General features: G+C 41.6%; 2 protein-coding genes across 15 annotated transcripts in view; one reads left to right on the forward strand and one right to left on the reverse strand.

Moving 5' to 3' along the window:
- LOC124178495 overlaps positions 1-15,703 on the reverse strand; it is a 96,427-nt gene that overhangs the window by 2,318 nt on the left and 78,406 nt on the right. For 3 of the 12 annotated variants that reach the window (XM_046561882.1, XM_046561892.1, XM_046561889.1), the window contains exon 2: positions 142-230. The exons of 1 other annotated variant lie outside the window; for it this stretch is intronic. In XM_046561882.1, coding sequence (XP_046417838.1) covers positions 142-230 — 89 coding nt within the window. Of the gene's footprint in view, positions 1-141; positions 231-893; positions 1,299-1,441; positions 1,550-3,766; positions 3,822-7,134; positions 7,203-15,703 lie in introns of those variants that run through there. 8 more of the 12 variants (XM_046561884.1, XM_046561883.1, XM_046561891.1 and 5 more) reach the window with 6 other exon arrangements.
- Positions 3,529-12,389, forward strand: LOC124178499 (odorant receptor coreceptor). Of its 3 annotated transcripts, none has more exons than XM_046561905.1 (9): positions 3,529-3,685; positions 4,812-4,955; positions 5,196-5,579; positions 5,714-5,968; positions 6,060-6,298; positions 9,475-9,574; positions 9,665-9,769; positions 9,859-10,014; positions 11,026-12,389. In XM_046561905.1, the coding sequence occupies exons 2-9, from the start codon at positions 4,812-4,814 to the stop codon at positions 11,074-11,076; spliced, it is 1,434 nt and encodes a 477-aa protein (XP_046417861.1). In that variant the 5' UTR covers positions 3,529-3,685; the 3' UTR covers positions 11,077-12,389. The 3 variants fall into 3 exon arrangements, with proteins under 3 accessions (XP_046417861.1, XP_046417860.1, XP_046417858.1); XM_046561904.1 differs by lacking the exon at positions 3,529-3,685 and having other exon boundaries at positions 4,792-4,955; positions 11,026-11,107; positions 11,182-12,389; XM_046561902.1 differs by lacking the exon at positions 3,529-3,685 and having other exon boundaries at positions 4,792-4,955.

A 15,703-nucleotide genomic window follows, 5' to 3' on the forward strand; every position in this document is an offset into this window, starting at 1 on the left:
GAAAACAATGTCGCTGACATTTCACCCAGAAACAGCTTTTTTTATTGAAGCCTCTACGGCCGGTTGAATTTTTTTCCAATCTCTGTTTTAATCCATTTATTTTACTTCTTTATGTCTTATGTTTTGAAAAATTATTCATACCTGATCGGTCTACGACGAAGGCGTAACCGGAGTTGGTAGCAATCGCCACCATCAATCCAACCACGAGCAATGATTTGAACATTGTAAAGCTGGAGAGAGAGAATACATGCGCGTTACTTCGAGATACGTGTCGCCAAATCTTTTCAACCGATTAAAATTTGTTAAGACAACAGAGTCGTGTTTCAAATAGCAACTAACCGCTATTCTTTTGTTGAAAAAAAAAAAAAAAAAAACGATTGCGCACTCCACAACGCTTTATCGGTTTAATATTACGTACAGAGTGTCTATTAATGGGTAAATTGTATGCCGCGAATATGATTTTTTTTTCAATGCAACGACACCTATGACGCTCTATATTTCTCAGATAACTCGTAACTGAGAACTAAATTTTGCTCGTAGGTACAGCGTTTCTATTTTTTTTTTAATTTTTAAAAAAATTTTTATTCAAATTATTTGGTCGGATTAAAAATTAAAATAATAATAAAATTTATCTGGATGGAAAATTTACGGACAATGGATCACACAAAATTATTTGTAAACAATTATGACTAGTGCGAAGAGTATGCCCGTACATAATTTGGAGTGGAATTTCACGTAATCACCTATCAGCGTGGAATAACAAACGTCCACTGAATTATACGGATAGTTATTTGCATTGAAGAATAACAGGTTAATAATAAGTTAGCTATTTCGTTATCTATGTGGGAATATTTGTTTGCTGGCGAGTAATGTAATGGATGTGGAGTATTTACCGAACTTCTACAGACTTCTGCAGCTGTTTTATCTAAGTTTCTTTCCAAACTTTCTTTCCGTGCTCTTCTCGTACACCAGAAAATTCAATCGCACGCTAAATCAATTTGCACGTCCGTATAATGGCACCTACGAAACGCTACTAAACAATCGCCCAAAATCAAACACCTCGGGTTTCCTGGACGACGAACAAATGCAACAATATACAAGTCGATGTTTGTCTCCCAACGTTTTCATTGCCTTCTCAGAGTCATGATCAAACCTCGGATCAACCCTGCATAATTCAAGAGGCTTTGAGCCACCTCTGAGTTGGAATCTCTCGAAACGGTTCGATATTCGAGTCAACCTGTCATCGGGATCATTCAAAATCGACATTTTCGACTCTGCGATTCGCCACATCAGGTTTCCTGGAATATCGAAAATACGTTTTTACGTATCTAACGTTAAACAGTTTCTATTAGTTATGCAATTTCCACGTGGCCAAGACTATAGTGTGCCGCTTATATCAAGTGATAGATCGATTACAAAGGAATTCCAAGGTGCTGGTTACCTCCACATAAATGGCACATGACGACACCGGCACAAGTACCATTCTCAGTACCCAAAACAACACCGTTGACGTAGTCCTTAATACGTATGATAGCGTAAGATTTGATGCCTGTAAATAATGAAACAATCTTGTCTGGGAATGCTTGGAGGGCAAGCTGTACGACTTTGCGTTACACACTACCTAAATCGTTGTAAGTCGAGGGGCTGTACAACGCGTCAGTGTAGACGCAGACGGGTCAAACGGATATGTAAAAATCAGTGGCACCAACATTGACATCGGGTCATTCGATTCAAATTAATGAGCCGAGTACTCGTTAAAATCCTCTTTAGGGTATCAGAGTGCAAAAAACTGAAGGTGATACTAAAAATTTTCTTTCTTAGCACACTGCGTGGATCACATCTTCACGATTTATAGATCATCGCAGGTAGGGCCTCAACAGATCGGCTCCCAATGATGTAGACACACACACCTTCTACATCAGTTACGCAGCCACATAAAGCCGAATTTCATTCGCCCAGTTCAAGGAGTTGCACATCAGTATAGAGATATTTGCCTTAATCTAAGACGGGCTAACACATTCCCATATAATAATGGCGTCACAAGTCTCGTTTTGACGCTGGAAAACGAGTTTTGGATGTTATGATAATTCCTAACGGCGGAGATTCGTAAATGGCTTCTGGTACTAATAGTCACAAATCTTGTTTTGTCGTAGAAATACAAGTTTTGAGTACTAGTTACACGAAAGGAGAAGCGGAGGAGGAAATCCGTAAATAGTTTTTTGTACTAATAGTCACGATCGACGTTCAGCAGACATCGATAAGGTGGGTTTTCAACTGTGATTCTGGCAAATTGAATGGGACCTTTTCAACTTTAGGGCTATAAGGTGATTTGAATTTCACGTCATTGGAGTACACAGAGGTATCTATTTACATTAGTGGTCCCAGGGTAATGTCTCCAGTGGGTGACCCGGTAATAGAACTAACCATTAGTATAAATGGCGAGTAGTTATAAATTCTGTTAGTAGTTCAAATGTAGGGTACAGTTAATTTGACTTACATATGTCAGGCTACCCTCGCCGATCCCGAACTCAACACTAAATTGGGAAGAATTTAATATTCTTTGACTTGCGGGACTTGCCGAGTAGCGTGATAGCCGTAACGATCTGTTTATTAATTCAGAATATACATACAGATCAAAATGAAACATTCATACGTAGAATTATCAGTTAAAAATGGGTACGGAATATCGAAAAAAAATTACTTGTAATTTTAGATATATTTTATCAACCAATATAAAACTTTGTGCGGCATCTGCGGCAGTTCGCGTAGAATTAGGTTTCAAAAAATTGAGTTTGAAAGTCAAATTTTTTTAATGAAAGGTGAAATCTCCGTGTTCAACTTCAAGCAAAACGTTAAACAGGTTGACGACAATTTTACGTAAACAAAATTCCTCGACTTTTCCCTGACTTTTCTCGTCAAAAAATTCAGAACTCCCTGAGGTTTTCCCATGAAAATTAGGTAATCTTGCGTAGCTTTTATGATAAAAAGCTCCAGAAGTTGTGCATCTTGAATATATAAATTTGGATTTAAAATACACACGGTACTGCTTCGTTTCACACAAATAATTAAAAATCGAACAATAACCATTTCCAAAAGTTAGCTTAACCGAATTGACGAAGCATAGCTTAATGTTTGGAAACGATTTATAAAAAAGTTAGATTTTCTCCTACGTTCGATCATAATTCCATGACTTTTCCCTGACTATACCCGGTTTTCCGGTCTGTCGCCGTCCTGTTAAAATAACTTTTAGGTCTACAAAGAGTGCGTGGTGAGGAAAAATCATCGTTAGGTACTCTAAATGATAATGGCAGGAGTAGGTACGAGCATAAAAAATTAGCGCCTTACAAAAGGACAGTGATAACCCGATGTTTGGTAAATACGAAAAGAGTCTGGCGGCAAAGCAACGAGCAGTGCATCAAGAACGCAGAAGCGGTTGCGCGCAAAAGTAAAGCTATCATTGGACCACGTTGGGCGTCTCCGAGGAACGGCGGATGTCCGCGAGCCTTTTCAGGCAGAGCGTTGCAACAGAGGAGGGCAAGCGTTTGCGCGCGATTCTCCGAGTCCACCTCGCGGTCACCTTCTTGTCATCTTACGACCTCCTTGTTCGCCGGCCGCCTCGTCGAGGAATTATAGAGTACCTGCATTTCCCTCGCGCGGTTTTGGATTAGTACACACAGAACTCAAGGTAAGACTTTTTCTTACAGAACAGGGTTCGTCGGATTCCTTCGCATTTCCGTTGGAATTTGAATCGTTTCAATTTACTCACCAGCACCACGACGCGGATGAAACCAGAGCACCAACCTCCCCCCAAGTTCAAGTTCGAGCTGCACTTTGAATTTATCGAATTGAAAAATGAACTTGGTTAACGCATAAACCCCCCCCCCCCCCCCCCAGGGTAACTGTGGAATACGCCAATTTGCACTCACAGGAATTTAACACAATCACTGCCCGGTAAGATTCGGCAGAAAATTAGCACGCTGTTACTTGCGCATCGCATATGGAATAAAAGGAAGAATGCAGAATTTGCAACTCAGAATGAAGCAGAATTTAGAGTTGTATTTCATGAAAAGGGAATTTAGTGAACAATCTCATCACGCTCAAAGTATACCGTCTCAATTAATGCACTGAATAAATGTGAAACAAAGCGAATCGAGCACTCGATTATTTAATTCGCTTGCCAATATTTATCGCTAGGATTAAGAATTCATAACGAAGACGGCGTTCGTTATTTGCTATTCTAGCGAATTATACGATCACGTGTCATCTGACATTTTGTATTACATTGTGAATTCAAATTCGTCTGAAATATTTATCGCTTGCTACGGTTATACGTGTGTTTAATTACGGCTTCCTATATCGATCGGACATTATTTTCCACACGAGTAAATTTTATAAACCTAATTTCACTAGATCATGAATTTGGGTTATAATTTTCCTGGCTGATAGAATTGCATGTGTTATTTATATTTTCTGGTGCTTCAGAACCCTTGATAGTAAAATTCATAGTTTTTGAACTTTTTGAAAGTCGATCACGTCTGTGATGAAAATTGGATTTAATTTCAGCCTTGCAAATTTTTCTGGCAGCCCAGTAACCTGATCCGCGTTCGACCCTCAGCATAACAAAAATCGAAACGTCAAGTTGAATACTCTAGAAATAATTCAATCAAGGTCCGACGATATGCGGGTGTAATTATACTGTTCATTTCGCGGTCAGTTTGCACACGTGGCAAGTTATGCCACATCATTTAGCAGAAGCCAGACCGCATGCAGCAGTTATTAAATAACTTTTAGCTGACTGATTTTTTATGCAGATGATGAAATATAAGCAGCAAGGTCTCGTGGCAGACCTGATGCCGAATATTCGGATCATGCAGTTCACCGGCCATTTCTTCTTTCAATATTACAACGACGCGGGACGAAGCAATATAAAGCTGTTTCATAAAATCTACTGCTTCGTAAGCCACTGTACTCAGTTTTACTCTCAGACTGGTTATCAGCATCGCAAAAGATATAACTATAGATAAATACGGGGTCAGTCAAGACCGCTGATGCGATAATGCAATTATGTATGTCTTGTTTAATATTACGAGCTAAGCCATCGTAGAAAACGTGTCGATGTGTGAAAAAATATGCTCTTTATGCAGCTACTACCGTATTTTACGGATTTCTTGAGCTAACTTAACGACCTTTTGCAGGTTCACCTACTCTTGATCCTTCTACAGTTTTCTCTCTGCGGCTTGAACCTCTTCTTTGAGAGCGATGACATTGAAGACATGACCGCAAACACCATCACCGTCCTCTTTTTCACGCATAGCTTATCAAAGCTGACGTACGCCGGCGCGAGGAGTAAAATGTTTTATCGGACATTGGGAATTTGGAACAATCCGAACAGCCACCCCTTGTTTGCCGAGAGTAACGCTCGATACCATGCCATCGCGCTATCGAAAAATAGACGTCTTTTAACTAGCGTAACGGCCGCAACCGTGTTTTCGGTTCTCGCGTGGACCGGTCTAACCTTCATGGGTGACTCCGTGAAGAATATCATCGACAAGGAAACGAACGAGACAACGACCATCGAGGTAACGCACCCTCGCTAATAACCTTCGCCTTAATTTCGATCGACAAATTGAAAGGGAGAGATCAATAAGGAAAAGAAGCTGTCGTTTGATAATTTTAAGAAACAGGTAGCGTATGAACTTGGAAAACTTTGTAGATACCAAGGCTGATGCTGCGGTCCTGGTACCCTTATGACGCCAGTCATGGCGTAGCTCACGTCGCCACATTGATATTTCAATTCTATTGGGTCCTGGTCTGTCTGATGAGCGCCAACATGCTGGACGTGCTCTTTTGCTCTTGGCTACTTTTTGCCTGCGAGCAGATTCAACATCTGAAGCAAATAATGAAGCCGCTGATCGAGCTGAGTGCAACGTTGGACACGGTTGTTCCTCACAGCGACGAATTGTTCAAAGTAAGCAGAATCTATTCGTACGTACGACCTCGTTCAAGTTCGTATACTCGACACCCTTTGAAGTGGTTAACTTTTTCCCATCACTGCGCAGGCTGGAAGTACCGAACACTTGAGAGACAATCAACCCCCGCCGCCACCCGAAAACGACATGCTGGATATGGATTTGAGAGGGATTTACAGCAACAGACAAGACTTTACGGCCACGTTCAGATCCACGACAGGCCTCGGCTTCGGTGGTGGAGTCGGTCCGAACGGGCTGACCAAGAAGCAGGAAATATTGGTCAGAAGTGCCATCAAGTACTGGGTCGAAAGGCACAAGCATATAGTGAGGTGAGCCGTGGCTATTCTGAATTCAATTTTTGGCGATAAATCATACGAATTGGGAAAAAAGTCCACCGGCAATTGTCAAATGGGTCGAGGTAAGGATTAGCCAATTGGCAGTCGAAATTTTTCAATGAGAAAAACTTGGGGAGACCGAGCAATAGATTCCAGATGCCCAAGCGCTGAATAGTAGTTGAAAGAGGGTAGGAAATCCATACGCAGGTATATTATGGAGGGGAGATTTGCCCGTGCATCATTCACGACAAACACGTCGATAGCCAAGGAGAAGTAACTTTAATTTTCTAGTCGGTACTTGTAACCACTTACACATGATAACTGCTAGCAGTAAAAACCGTAAGCTGTGGTTCATTACTTCCAACGAATGCTACCCGACCGTTCACAGCTCTACCAACGAGATTCTGTGACAGAAGTATTCCTAAAAATTAGTTGAATCTTTCATTTTAGACAGGCTTGTTGATCAATTGACTTGGGGCAGTACGAATAACGTGCGCTTAGTTTTCTCTGTTTTTTGTAATGTTTACTGAAATGCGTGACTAGTAGCCTCGTGAACGTAGGTCAGAGGCTCGTAGGCTCGTAAAAGTCACTGCACGATTCGGCGACAGTGTGACGTCACATGACTATGTCATGTGCAATTATTGCAAGTCACGGTCTTTGAAAGTAACACCGCTGTAGATGTTGTGCCCGGTATTATGCCCATAGTCCGCCAATATGGATAGTAATCCGTAAAAGAGGGGCCGCTGCTTTCGTGTGTACACAAGAGAGTGGATAGAAAATTTCTTAGACTTTGTTTAAAAGAAATCTCACTGTTCGATGTTGAAACTCACGCTACAACATGATGCGAGACTTTCTCAGTGACTGTTGTTAACTGCTCGTATGCTCAGTTGCGTTGACTCTGAAAACAAAAGAGAAATACATGTACTCGACGTGATCACTTGAGCAAACAAATTTTGAATTTTTTACTTCCAGACTGATTTTAGAATAGCATGATACGATCCAAGCACGAACCGTTTGACATCCATTTCGCGTCACCTTTGGACGAAGCGATGAAAAAGAGTTAGGAAAAAGAAAGATATTGAAGAAAAACTTTGCAAACGTGTCGTCAATTAATTCATGAAAGACAGAAAGCAGTAATCACTCACCCTGGTCAAAGTAGGTCAGAGTCTTCCCAATATGTGAGATGCAAATACCCTGAATAGCTGAGCGGCGAAATTCATATTTGATCGCCACTCGACTCGACTGCATATTTAATAAAACACTTTGAACCTGCTCGGAAACATTTCGTCTGGAGTCTTAAAATTTTCAGTAAGGGTTTGAAACTCGATCGGTAATGATTAAATAAAGGCTTCTCTCACATGCTGGGTAAATCCAGTCTGGTAAATATTATACAACGGGTTTAGGTCCGACAAAGTCATACGTCTTCTGGAAAAATTCTGGAGAAAATTTATGGTATGCATTTGTATACCTATCTGCTGCTCGTGCGACATACCGAAGCCGCAAAGGCGTTCGTAATATGGGGCACAACTGTATCCTCTTTCCATTATTCGCCCATTTTTCCTGCACCCTTATTGCACCCCATCCCTGTCCAGCTTCGTCACCCCATTCCACTTCATTCCGTGCATATACATACCTGTATATACGAAAGAGAAACAACCAGACGTCTGTTGGAAATCCCACAGTGGTCAAGTATTAATCGCAAGAGCGAATGTGAGCGAGATATTGACCGCTAGTGTTGCGAGTCGGTGTGTGGCGTTCAGTTTACGGGGTTTGGAGAACGTAACGCGACCACACGGTGGACATAGAGGAATGGGGTAGGAAGGGATGACAGCAGTCGATGAAAGAACCCACGTATAATATGAAGAAGGAACGTCGGGAGCAAGGGCGAAACGGTCGATCCCGGGACGATCATATATTCACTTCGGAGCGTGTACAGAAATTCCTTTTCCTCTCATCCGACCGTACGTGGGTCAGAGAAGCAAAGCAAATGCTATTTTGACAGCCTAATCTTCTTTTACAGACTTCAAAGGGCTTTGCTTTCCATTTCCGGATTGCGAAAGGAAAACATGTGCCTTATTTTATACCAGACCCTCCGAATCTGGTGTATTTACACAGTAAAAAAGAAATATCGCGCGTAAAGTGTTCGATCGAGACCTTTCCGAAGCCAAGCAAAGCGAATTATTGTCGACACTACACGGAGTCTGGTGTCTGTGACAACGATGCGGCAGTCTTTGTACAATTCGATTAAACGCATCGAAAGCTGGAGTTTGACGCCGTGACTTTCGTTTCCTCGTCTTGATATGCCAAATTTTCGCCTTCCCCGAAATGAGACTTGATTTGCATGAACTAATCCCCCCCCCCCCCTGAAAAAAACCGACGAATTTGATCATCATCTTTTTGACGTGAACGGGTTTCGTGACCGAGATAACAATATCGAAGTCAACCCCGAGGCAACGAAAGAAAAGGCAATAAATTTCTTTAAGGCGGGACTGGAAAATCGTCTTGGTATCCACCCAGACGTTCACTCCACATGAATTTAAACCACTCGTGCGTAAATCAATGGCACACGTTTATTTAATCGAGCCATCCCTTTGTTCTGTCATTTTTTTACCTCAAAGAAGTCGCGAGAAGTTTTACCTTTTACGAATCGGGGAAAATGCTTAAAGGGCTTCGCGGCACGGTGAACTACCACATGGTGTATGTAGAATGGCAGAGACACGCCTTCCTCGCTGTACAAGCTGGCAATAGCACGCTGGAAGAGCTATGCTTGAAATATTCAAGCAAAACGACAATGGCAACCAAGTTATCTTCGGGGCGGTTAGGCCGTGAAGTCGTCGTCCAAGTGGGTGGTACCGGGACTCTGGTAGCTTCTTCGCCTACATTATCGACATTGTCTCATGGTCTGATCTTTCTCAGAAATTACAGTAACGTTGATCCGGCAAGCTATAACGCAAAGGCACGTTCATCAATTCGTATACACTTTCCAACGATGGGGCGGAATTAACAAATTTTTACCCGCCAACGACTTAAAGGAAAAGTACCATTCAATGGTTCTTCTCAATGGTTATTTGCGAATAGACCTGACGTACTTATGGAGTGAAATCGAATAATTTATGGATCGAAGGTGGATCACGGTCTGGTATTACACATGTTGCACTATTGTTTTTCAGACTCATAACAATCGTCGGGGATACTTACGGGTTTGCCTTACTTATCCACATGTTGATAGCCACAATTACCTTAACTCTGCTCGCTTATCAAGCAACAAAGGTATTCTCACACAATCTGTAATATTACTCCGTTACTTACGAATATAAAAATCGCAAAAAAAGTACAAGAGCGTTACTTTGCCCAAAACAGATTTCTGGCTTTGACGTATACTCAATGGGCGTCTTAGGTTACATCATCTACAGTCTGGGGCAAGTCTTTCTCTTTTGTATATTTGGGAATCGACTGATCGAAGAGGTAGGCCTCGTTAGACTCCTAATTGAACTGAGACAAACTAATAACGGTCCACCAGGTTTTACTCTAGGGGAATATTTTGCTCATTGTAGAGTTCATCGGTTATGGATGCCGCCTACTCCTGCCAGTGGTACGATGGATCTGAGGAGGCGAAGACGTTCGTTCAAATTGTTTGTCAGCAGTGTCAAAAGGCCATGTCGGTTTCCGGTGCCAAGTTCTTCACGGTTTCTTTGGACTTGTTCGCGTCGGTAAGTGACGATACAAATGTACACGGACGATGTGACTATTTTCTACGCAATACGGCGAGTATTATTGCCGATGAATTCGTTGTTCCGAAACTTGGTGGGATTCAAACTTGATGACCGTGAAAAAATTCAAACTTAATGGAAACAATGATCGCAATACAGCGTAAAAGACACATCACTGGACTGTGACTTTAATTTAATAAAAAATCTTAAGCAGCTGATCACATTTCCAAACGCGGGAAGGAGTGTCGGGAGTTTCGCGAAAAAATATTTCTCGAGGATGGGTCAAATAATGTATAAGATGTAATACGTACATCGTATATAGAGTATGGTTGAGTCTACTCGACGGGTGGAGAGTCACGTTTTGCGGGTGATGGTCTGAAGGGAAATCATAGAACTTTGGGACGTCTTTTTACGCAGATACTCTGTCACATGGCAGTGATTCTACAACACAAGACTGATATGATCTGGTGGTAAAAAGTGTCGTCCAATTTTCTTTCTTACCAGAAGTTAGATTTACCGTATATAGTACTGGTCCATCACAAACTGTAGTATCACTTTTTTCTAAACTATTATCAAGCGTCACCACAGACCCATATTATGTGCATCGTGCATCGTAAAAATGACTCACTGAACTTGGTAGTTATCTACAGTTGAATGAGACGCGGCCACTATTTTCAATTTCCGTCCAGTTCTTGGATCAGAAATACGTAAACAGCATTGCGTAGAAAGTACGATATTTATGCTGACATAGTAGTAAGAGTTCGAATACGACCGAGTCGATGGTATTCCGACATTTTCAGAGATATTATTCTGATATCTGATGTAACATGCGTTCAGCTTTACGTCGCGTTATAGCTTCTGCACAGTGAAAATCTAGGAACACGCAGGGCATTATTGCAATTAACCACCGGTGGCTAAAAAACACGCGAAATCCACGGGTGTCAACGGTTGGCCTAGTGTAATTACAACCGCGGCGGTGATGGTTTCATTAATGAAATTAATTATTCGCAGGTTGTTGGAGCGATGGTTACCTACTTCATGGTGCTGATGCAGCTCGGTTAAATCCGCAATCATCATCCGCCATAGAGCTAAAGTGAGTTCTCTTGCTCGTCTGATTCGCGGGGAGATCCGATTGTGGTTTTTTTTCATTTTTTTTTTTTTTTTAAGTTCTTACTTAAGGTACGAAGAAGGAATATCCTCTTAGGTAGCCGGCTGAGCCGAATCGCCCATTTCACTCTGGCTTTGTGGTGCCTCACGAAGTTTGGTAATTGAAGAAAATACCAGTATTAAACTATTACTTCAACGGAATCTCATGATACGTATGAAACCTACACTAGACGTTGGGCAGATAAAATGATTAATTTTCGACTTGTTACATACGTTGGTGAATATCAACCGATATGCAATACTTGAATGAACTGTTCGCATTTCAATTTTCGAACCGTCTGTGTCGATGCACAAAACAGTGTTGAGATTTTGGACGAACGGTTCGAAAATTGTTAAATTTTACTCGAAAGTTGTGAGCGAAAGAAGAAAAATGAACGAAAGTTCTGATCGTTTGTAATTGCAAGGTTTCGGGCATAAAAGGGAGGTCTATATTTTAGGTCTCAATGGGGAAACCTTACGCTAAGCTTATATTTATACGTGAGAATTAATGTTATCGTAGTTATAAAAATTTTATTCTCCTGACCAGCAATACAGTCCAGCAGTTTATTTCACGTTGCTAAGAATAGGAAAAAATACAGTTGGTCTGAAAAAACTTTTTACTGTGTATATAAATACGCGAATCTTATACCGAGTGCTATTCTGAAAATTTCTACGGGGTATAGAGCTTTTTCTTTAAATCTATATAATTTTTTTCAAAGGCGAAAGGCGTCTTACTACTGATTATTTTGCTCTTGTCTTATAGGCTTATACTTAAGTAAAATATTTTTCGAATTGTATTACGTTACAATTAGAATTTACCGGTAGACTTTAACCGAATCGTACACATGTGAATGTGTGACGAAATGCCTCAACGAAATAACATAATAATTAATAGAGAATTTGAAGATAGTAACGATGATACTTGCGTTACGGAACCATGTAAATGACTACAAGAATAAGTATATTCCTGAAAGGTTATCAGAATAACGTTGAAATTCAATTAGAGAAATCAAAATTAGTAGTAAATAGTGTTTGAAATTTTGTCGCACCCTAAGATAACTGACCAAATAGTTAGGTACTGTGCGACCTACTATCAATTGATTTATAAGTGAATTATTATGGCGTGAAAGTAAATGGTTACATTTGTAGGAACGCAAAAAGATGAGTGTGCGCGTGTGAACGGCGTGTGTGTGCGAGCGCTCGCAGCGACGATGTACGCGTTTCGAGCGTGAGAGTTTATGATATTTTGCGCATTTAATAAATTCATTCAGTCATGTAACTAAATCCGTCTCTCCATCCCGTTATCACATAAAACCCATAACATATATCGAAAATCCTACACACATTCTTCCTTTTTCCTCGTCGTGAACCCATCTTAAGTTATTACTATAAGTATTTAAAATAACTGTACGATACGCGTACGTGCATTTGTGACCCAATTCCACGCCGAAGACGTGCTTATGAATTTTGACACGTTTCTACATACAAATGTTTCTACATATATTCTAAGACAGGATTTCTTTTTTCTCTGATCCAAAAAGTTGAGTACGCGTATGTATCCTTCAAAATAATACCACTGGGCACCAAATTCTTACACTCACGACTATTTGTCGGGAAAAAAGTTAATTCTTTGCAAGTGCAGCAGGATTCGATTAAGGATAGTACCGTAACGGTATGTAACGTAAATCTAAGCATTAGGATATAAAATAATGATAATTTACCAAGTAACATATAAACCTTAATAATAGTTACAACGATCGTGTTGAGCAAGGGTGCTACGTGCTGGCATGTTGTATCGGCAGGCGGAGCAGAGCTGTTTGGTAATCCACGCGCTCTGAATTCTTATATTCGGCATTAACGTGCAACGGAGTTCAAAAGTGTTGATTCAATTATTCAATTTCCCACAGTCCCAGCTGTTCTTTCTATGTAAATCTATACTATATATATTTATCTAATAAAACATTCAGCCATTAAGGAGTACGAGTTTCCTGTTCTCTTTGCGTGTGTCGGGAACTTTTCCAAAACAAATGTTTCATCACGCTCCCAGCAAGCTGCTTTTCCGCCGCATACGCGTGAAAATTATCCTACACATCGAATCAATGCCAAATATCGATTCCCAACATCCCAAGTGAACGTGCGTACGCGTAGATCGTTCCCTGGTCAACATCCGGTGCATTTTTATGAATCTTGTTTCCGGCCTATGTATGAACCGAATGTACTCGAAGTGAGGGGAAGGTCGTAACTGCAAAGCAATAGCGACAATCAGCCAGTAGAACGAGACCGTCGAGGAACACTCTAAAACAATTTCTAAGTCTGGAACAGTCGATCGGTGGGATTTGTAAATATACGAGGTCGTCCCTCTTTATGGGAACCCTTGAAACATCAGGTGGGATTTCGCAAGGACCCGAGGGTAAACGGGGACGACTGTGGTCACATACATTTACACAAAATTTCAACCAGAGTTGCACGACCCTTGTTCGTCCTCCCAGATTTTCTCTCTCAGAGCTGCAGTCGCGTGTTCAAAAAGTTCCGATAACAAGTCGGACTTATTTTGCCTCGGAACGGGGGTTTCCGATTCGTTCGATCAATATTCTTAAGCCTTTGAAATATGTCGAGGATACGTCATAGATCGCTATACCGGAACGTTACACCGGGGTGTGCATTTATATTTGAATTTTTCACGTACAAATTGTACAACGATATTTCACCGCAGGTTTGCCTTTGTGAAATAGTATACGCCGACCACGCCGATATCGGCTTCCTCATGGAATTTATGAATATACAAAATAAACGCGTACAGGGGTACGTGACTGGAATGAAATATGTTCAAGCCAGCCGGAAAAATTCCTGCCGGGGTTGCTATAAAATTGAGGTTGCTGTGAAATAGAAACGGCCATGGAAATAAATGTCGAAGCAAGGTGCAGGTGTCAGAAACAGTTGGGTCTGCACATTTCTTCGGCAACATCCCCCCCGTACCAAAGAAGCATTTGGTGGAAACATGAAAGTCGAAAATTTGCGGAACACCGCGAACTGGTAAATTGTCGCAGAGTTTTAAAAAAAATTCGGTATTAACGATGGGAAGTTTGTACAAACCGATAACTTGTACGGTAACCGAGGTGTATAATGTACGATGGATATATAATCTCGAGTCTGCAGGTTAATACACGGAGGATACAACGATGTTACGGGATCCACCGAGGTCTCTCATGCATGCTATATCGAATATCAAATTTTACGGTCAATTTTACGGGTGCGAAAGACAGTTTCAAGAATATATTCTTCATACCCATACAGATGGTTCCAATCGTTGGGTACCGAGAGATTTTTCATTTGGTATGAACCGTTGGTGCAGGCATAGAGTAGACGTGTATGCGTATCGGCTGAAGCATCGCAATAAAGTTCGGTTTACAACCAGCAAGAATCGCATCCGAGCATGCATGAAGTATCGCATCTGCAACGTCTGCCGTTGAATCTGTAACAGGTGAAGGAGCAAGACCGTCGAAATTGAAAAAGCTCGATTCTCTGGTAGCCATGATACCGCGCACCAATAACGGCAATAACTGCTTTATCTGGTCGCTGAAAGCTTCGAATGTACTTCGGCCGCTTTGCGGAACGGAATGTTGAGGGTGTAACAGCGCGGCTCGTCGATCGTTGTTATTTTTGGTTATAGCTGTACAGCCAAGGAGCGATAAAATTTTCACGCAGACGGGTTCGTGGGGCTGATATTCAGAGGCAAGCCTTTCGGGCTGTTTGCCAAACGTACGATATGCGTTTGGAAGCGAATTTTGGCGCCCGGATAAATGCGCAGCCGCCACCCCAGCTCCCCTCGTTCCTTCTCGCCCCTTTCCCAGAGAGGGTCGCTTCGATCGGACCGAGGGAGGCAGTCAGCAGGGCTCTGACTCCTCGTGCCAGGCGATGCTGGATGCTACGCAACGAGCTTTTTCCAAAAAATATTTCCAGTTTATGACTGAAAACGCGGTCTCGGAGGTGTCGTTCGGTACGCTGGGGTAGTGAGCGGTGCGCGAGTAAGACGTTTTTCCGAAAGACGAAGCAGAGGAGAGGAGGAGAGAGGAGGCGAAGGTAGAGAAAAGAGAAAGAGAGAGAAGGAGAGAGAGAGAGAGAGAGAGAGAGAGAGAGAGAGATAGAGAGAAAGAGAGAAAGAGAAGGGTAGATGGAAAGATAAGGAGGAGAAGGGAGAGAGATGAAGACTTTGCAATTGGATCTCTGGAGGAGAATACGACACGATGATTAGGAACTAAAATATAACGACGAAAGGTCGTGACCGGATGTGCTAACTCCAGTGCCAAATAATAGCCAAGTGATGAAACCATGATCCGGCAGTCAATTAGCGGGATATAATTAGTTGAGCGATATAGTGAATGGAAGAAATATCGCACATGTATGTTTTTCGTGTATGGTTATGTAATATAAGTCTAAGCTTTCGCTATTTTCACAAGCAATCACGCAAGCAATACGGACAGAAATTGAAAGCCAGAAAACTAAAATTTCTTATGTACGATACATAGCAATAACACGATGGTGA

Source organism: Neodiprion fabricii, chromosome 3 (genome assembly GCF_021155785.1).
Source record: "Neodiprion fabricii isolate iyNeoFabr1 chromosome 3, iyNeoFabr1.1, whole genome shotgun sequence".
Classification (NCBI taxonomy): Eukaryota; Metazoa; Arthropoda; class Insecta; order Hymenoptera; family Diprionidae; genus Neodiprion; species Neodiprion fabricii.

Coding starts and splice junctions, on each gene's coding strand:
- LOC124178499 (XM_046561902.1), top strand. CDS start 4,806: ATGCAGATGATGAAATATAAGCAGCAAGGTCTCGTGGCAGACCTGATG. Junction 5,969..6,059: donor ACAGCGACGAATTGTTCAAA/GTAAGCAGAATC, acceptor ATCACTGCGCAG/GCTGGAAGTACCGAACACTT. Junction 10,015..11,025: donor CTTTGGACTTGTTCGCGTCG/GTAAGTGACGAT, acceptor AATTATTCGCAG/GTTGTTGGAGCGATGGTTAC.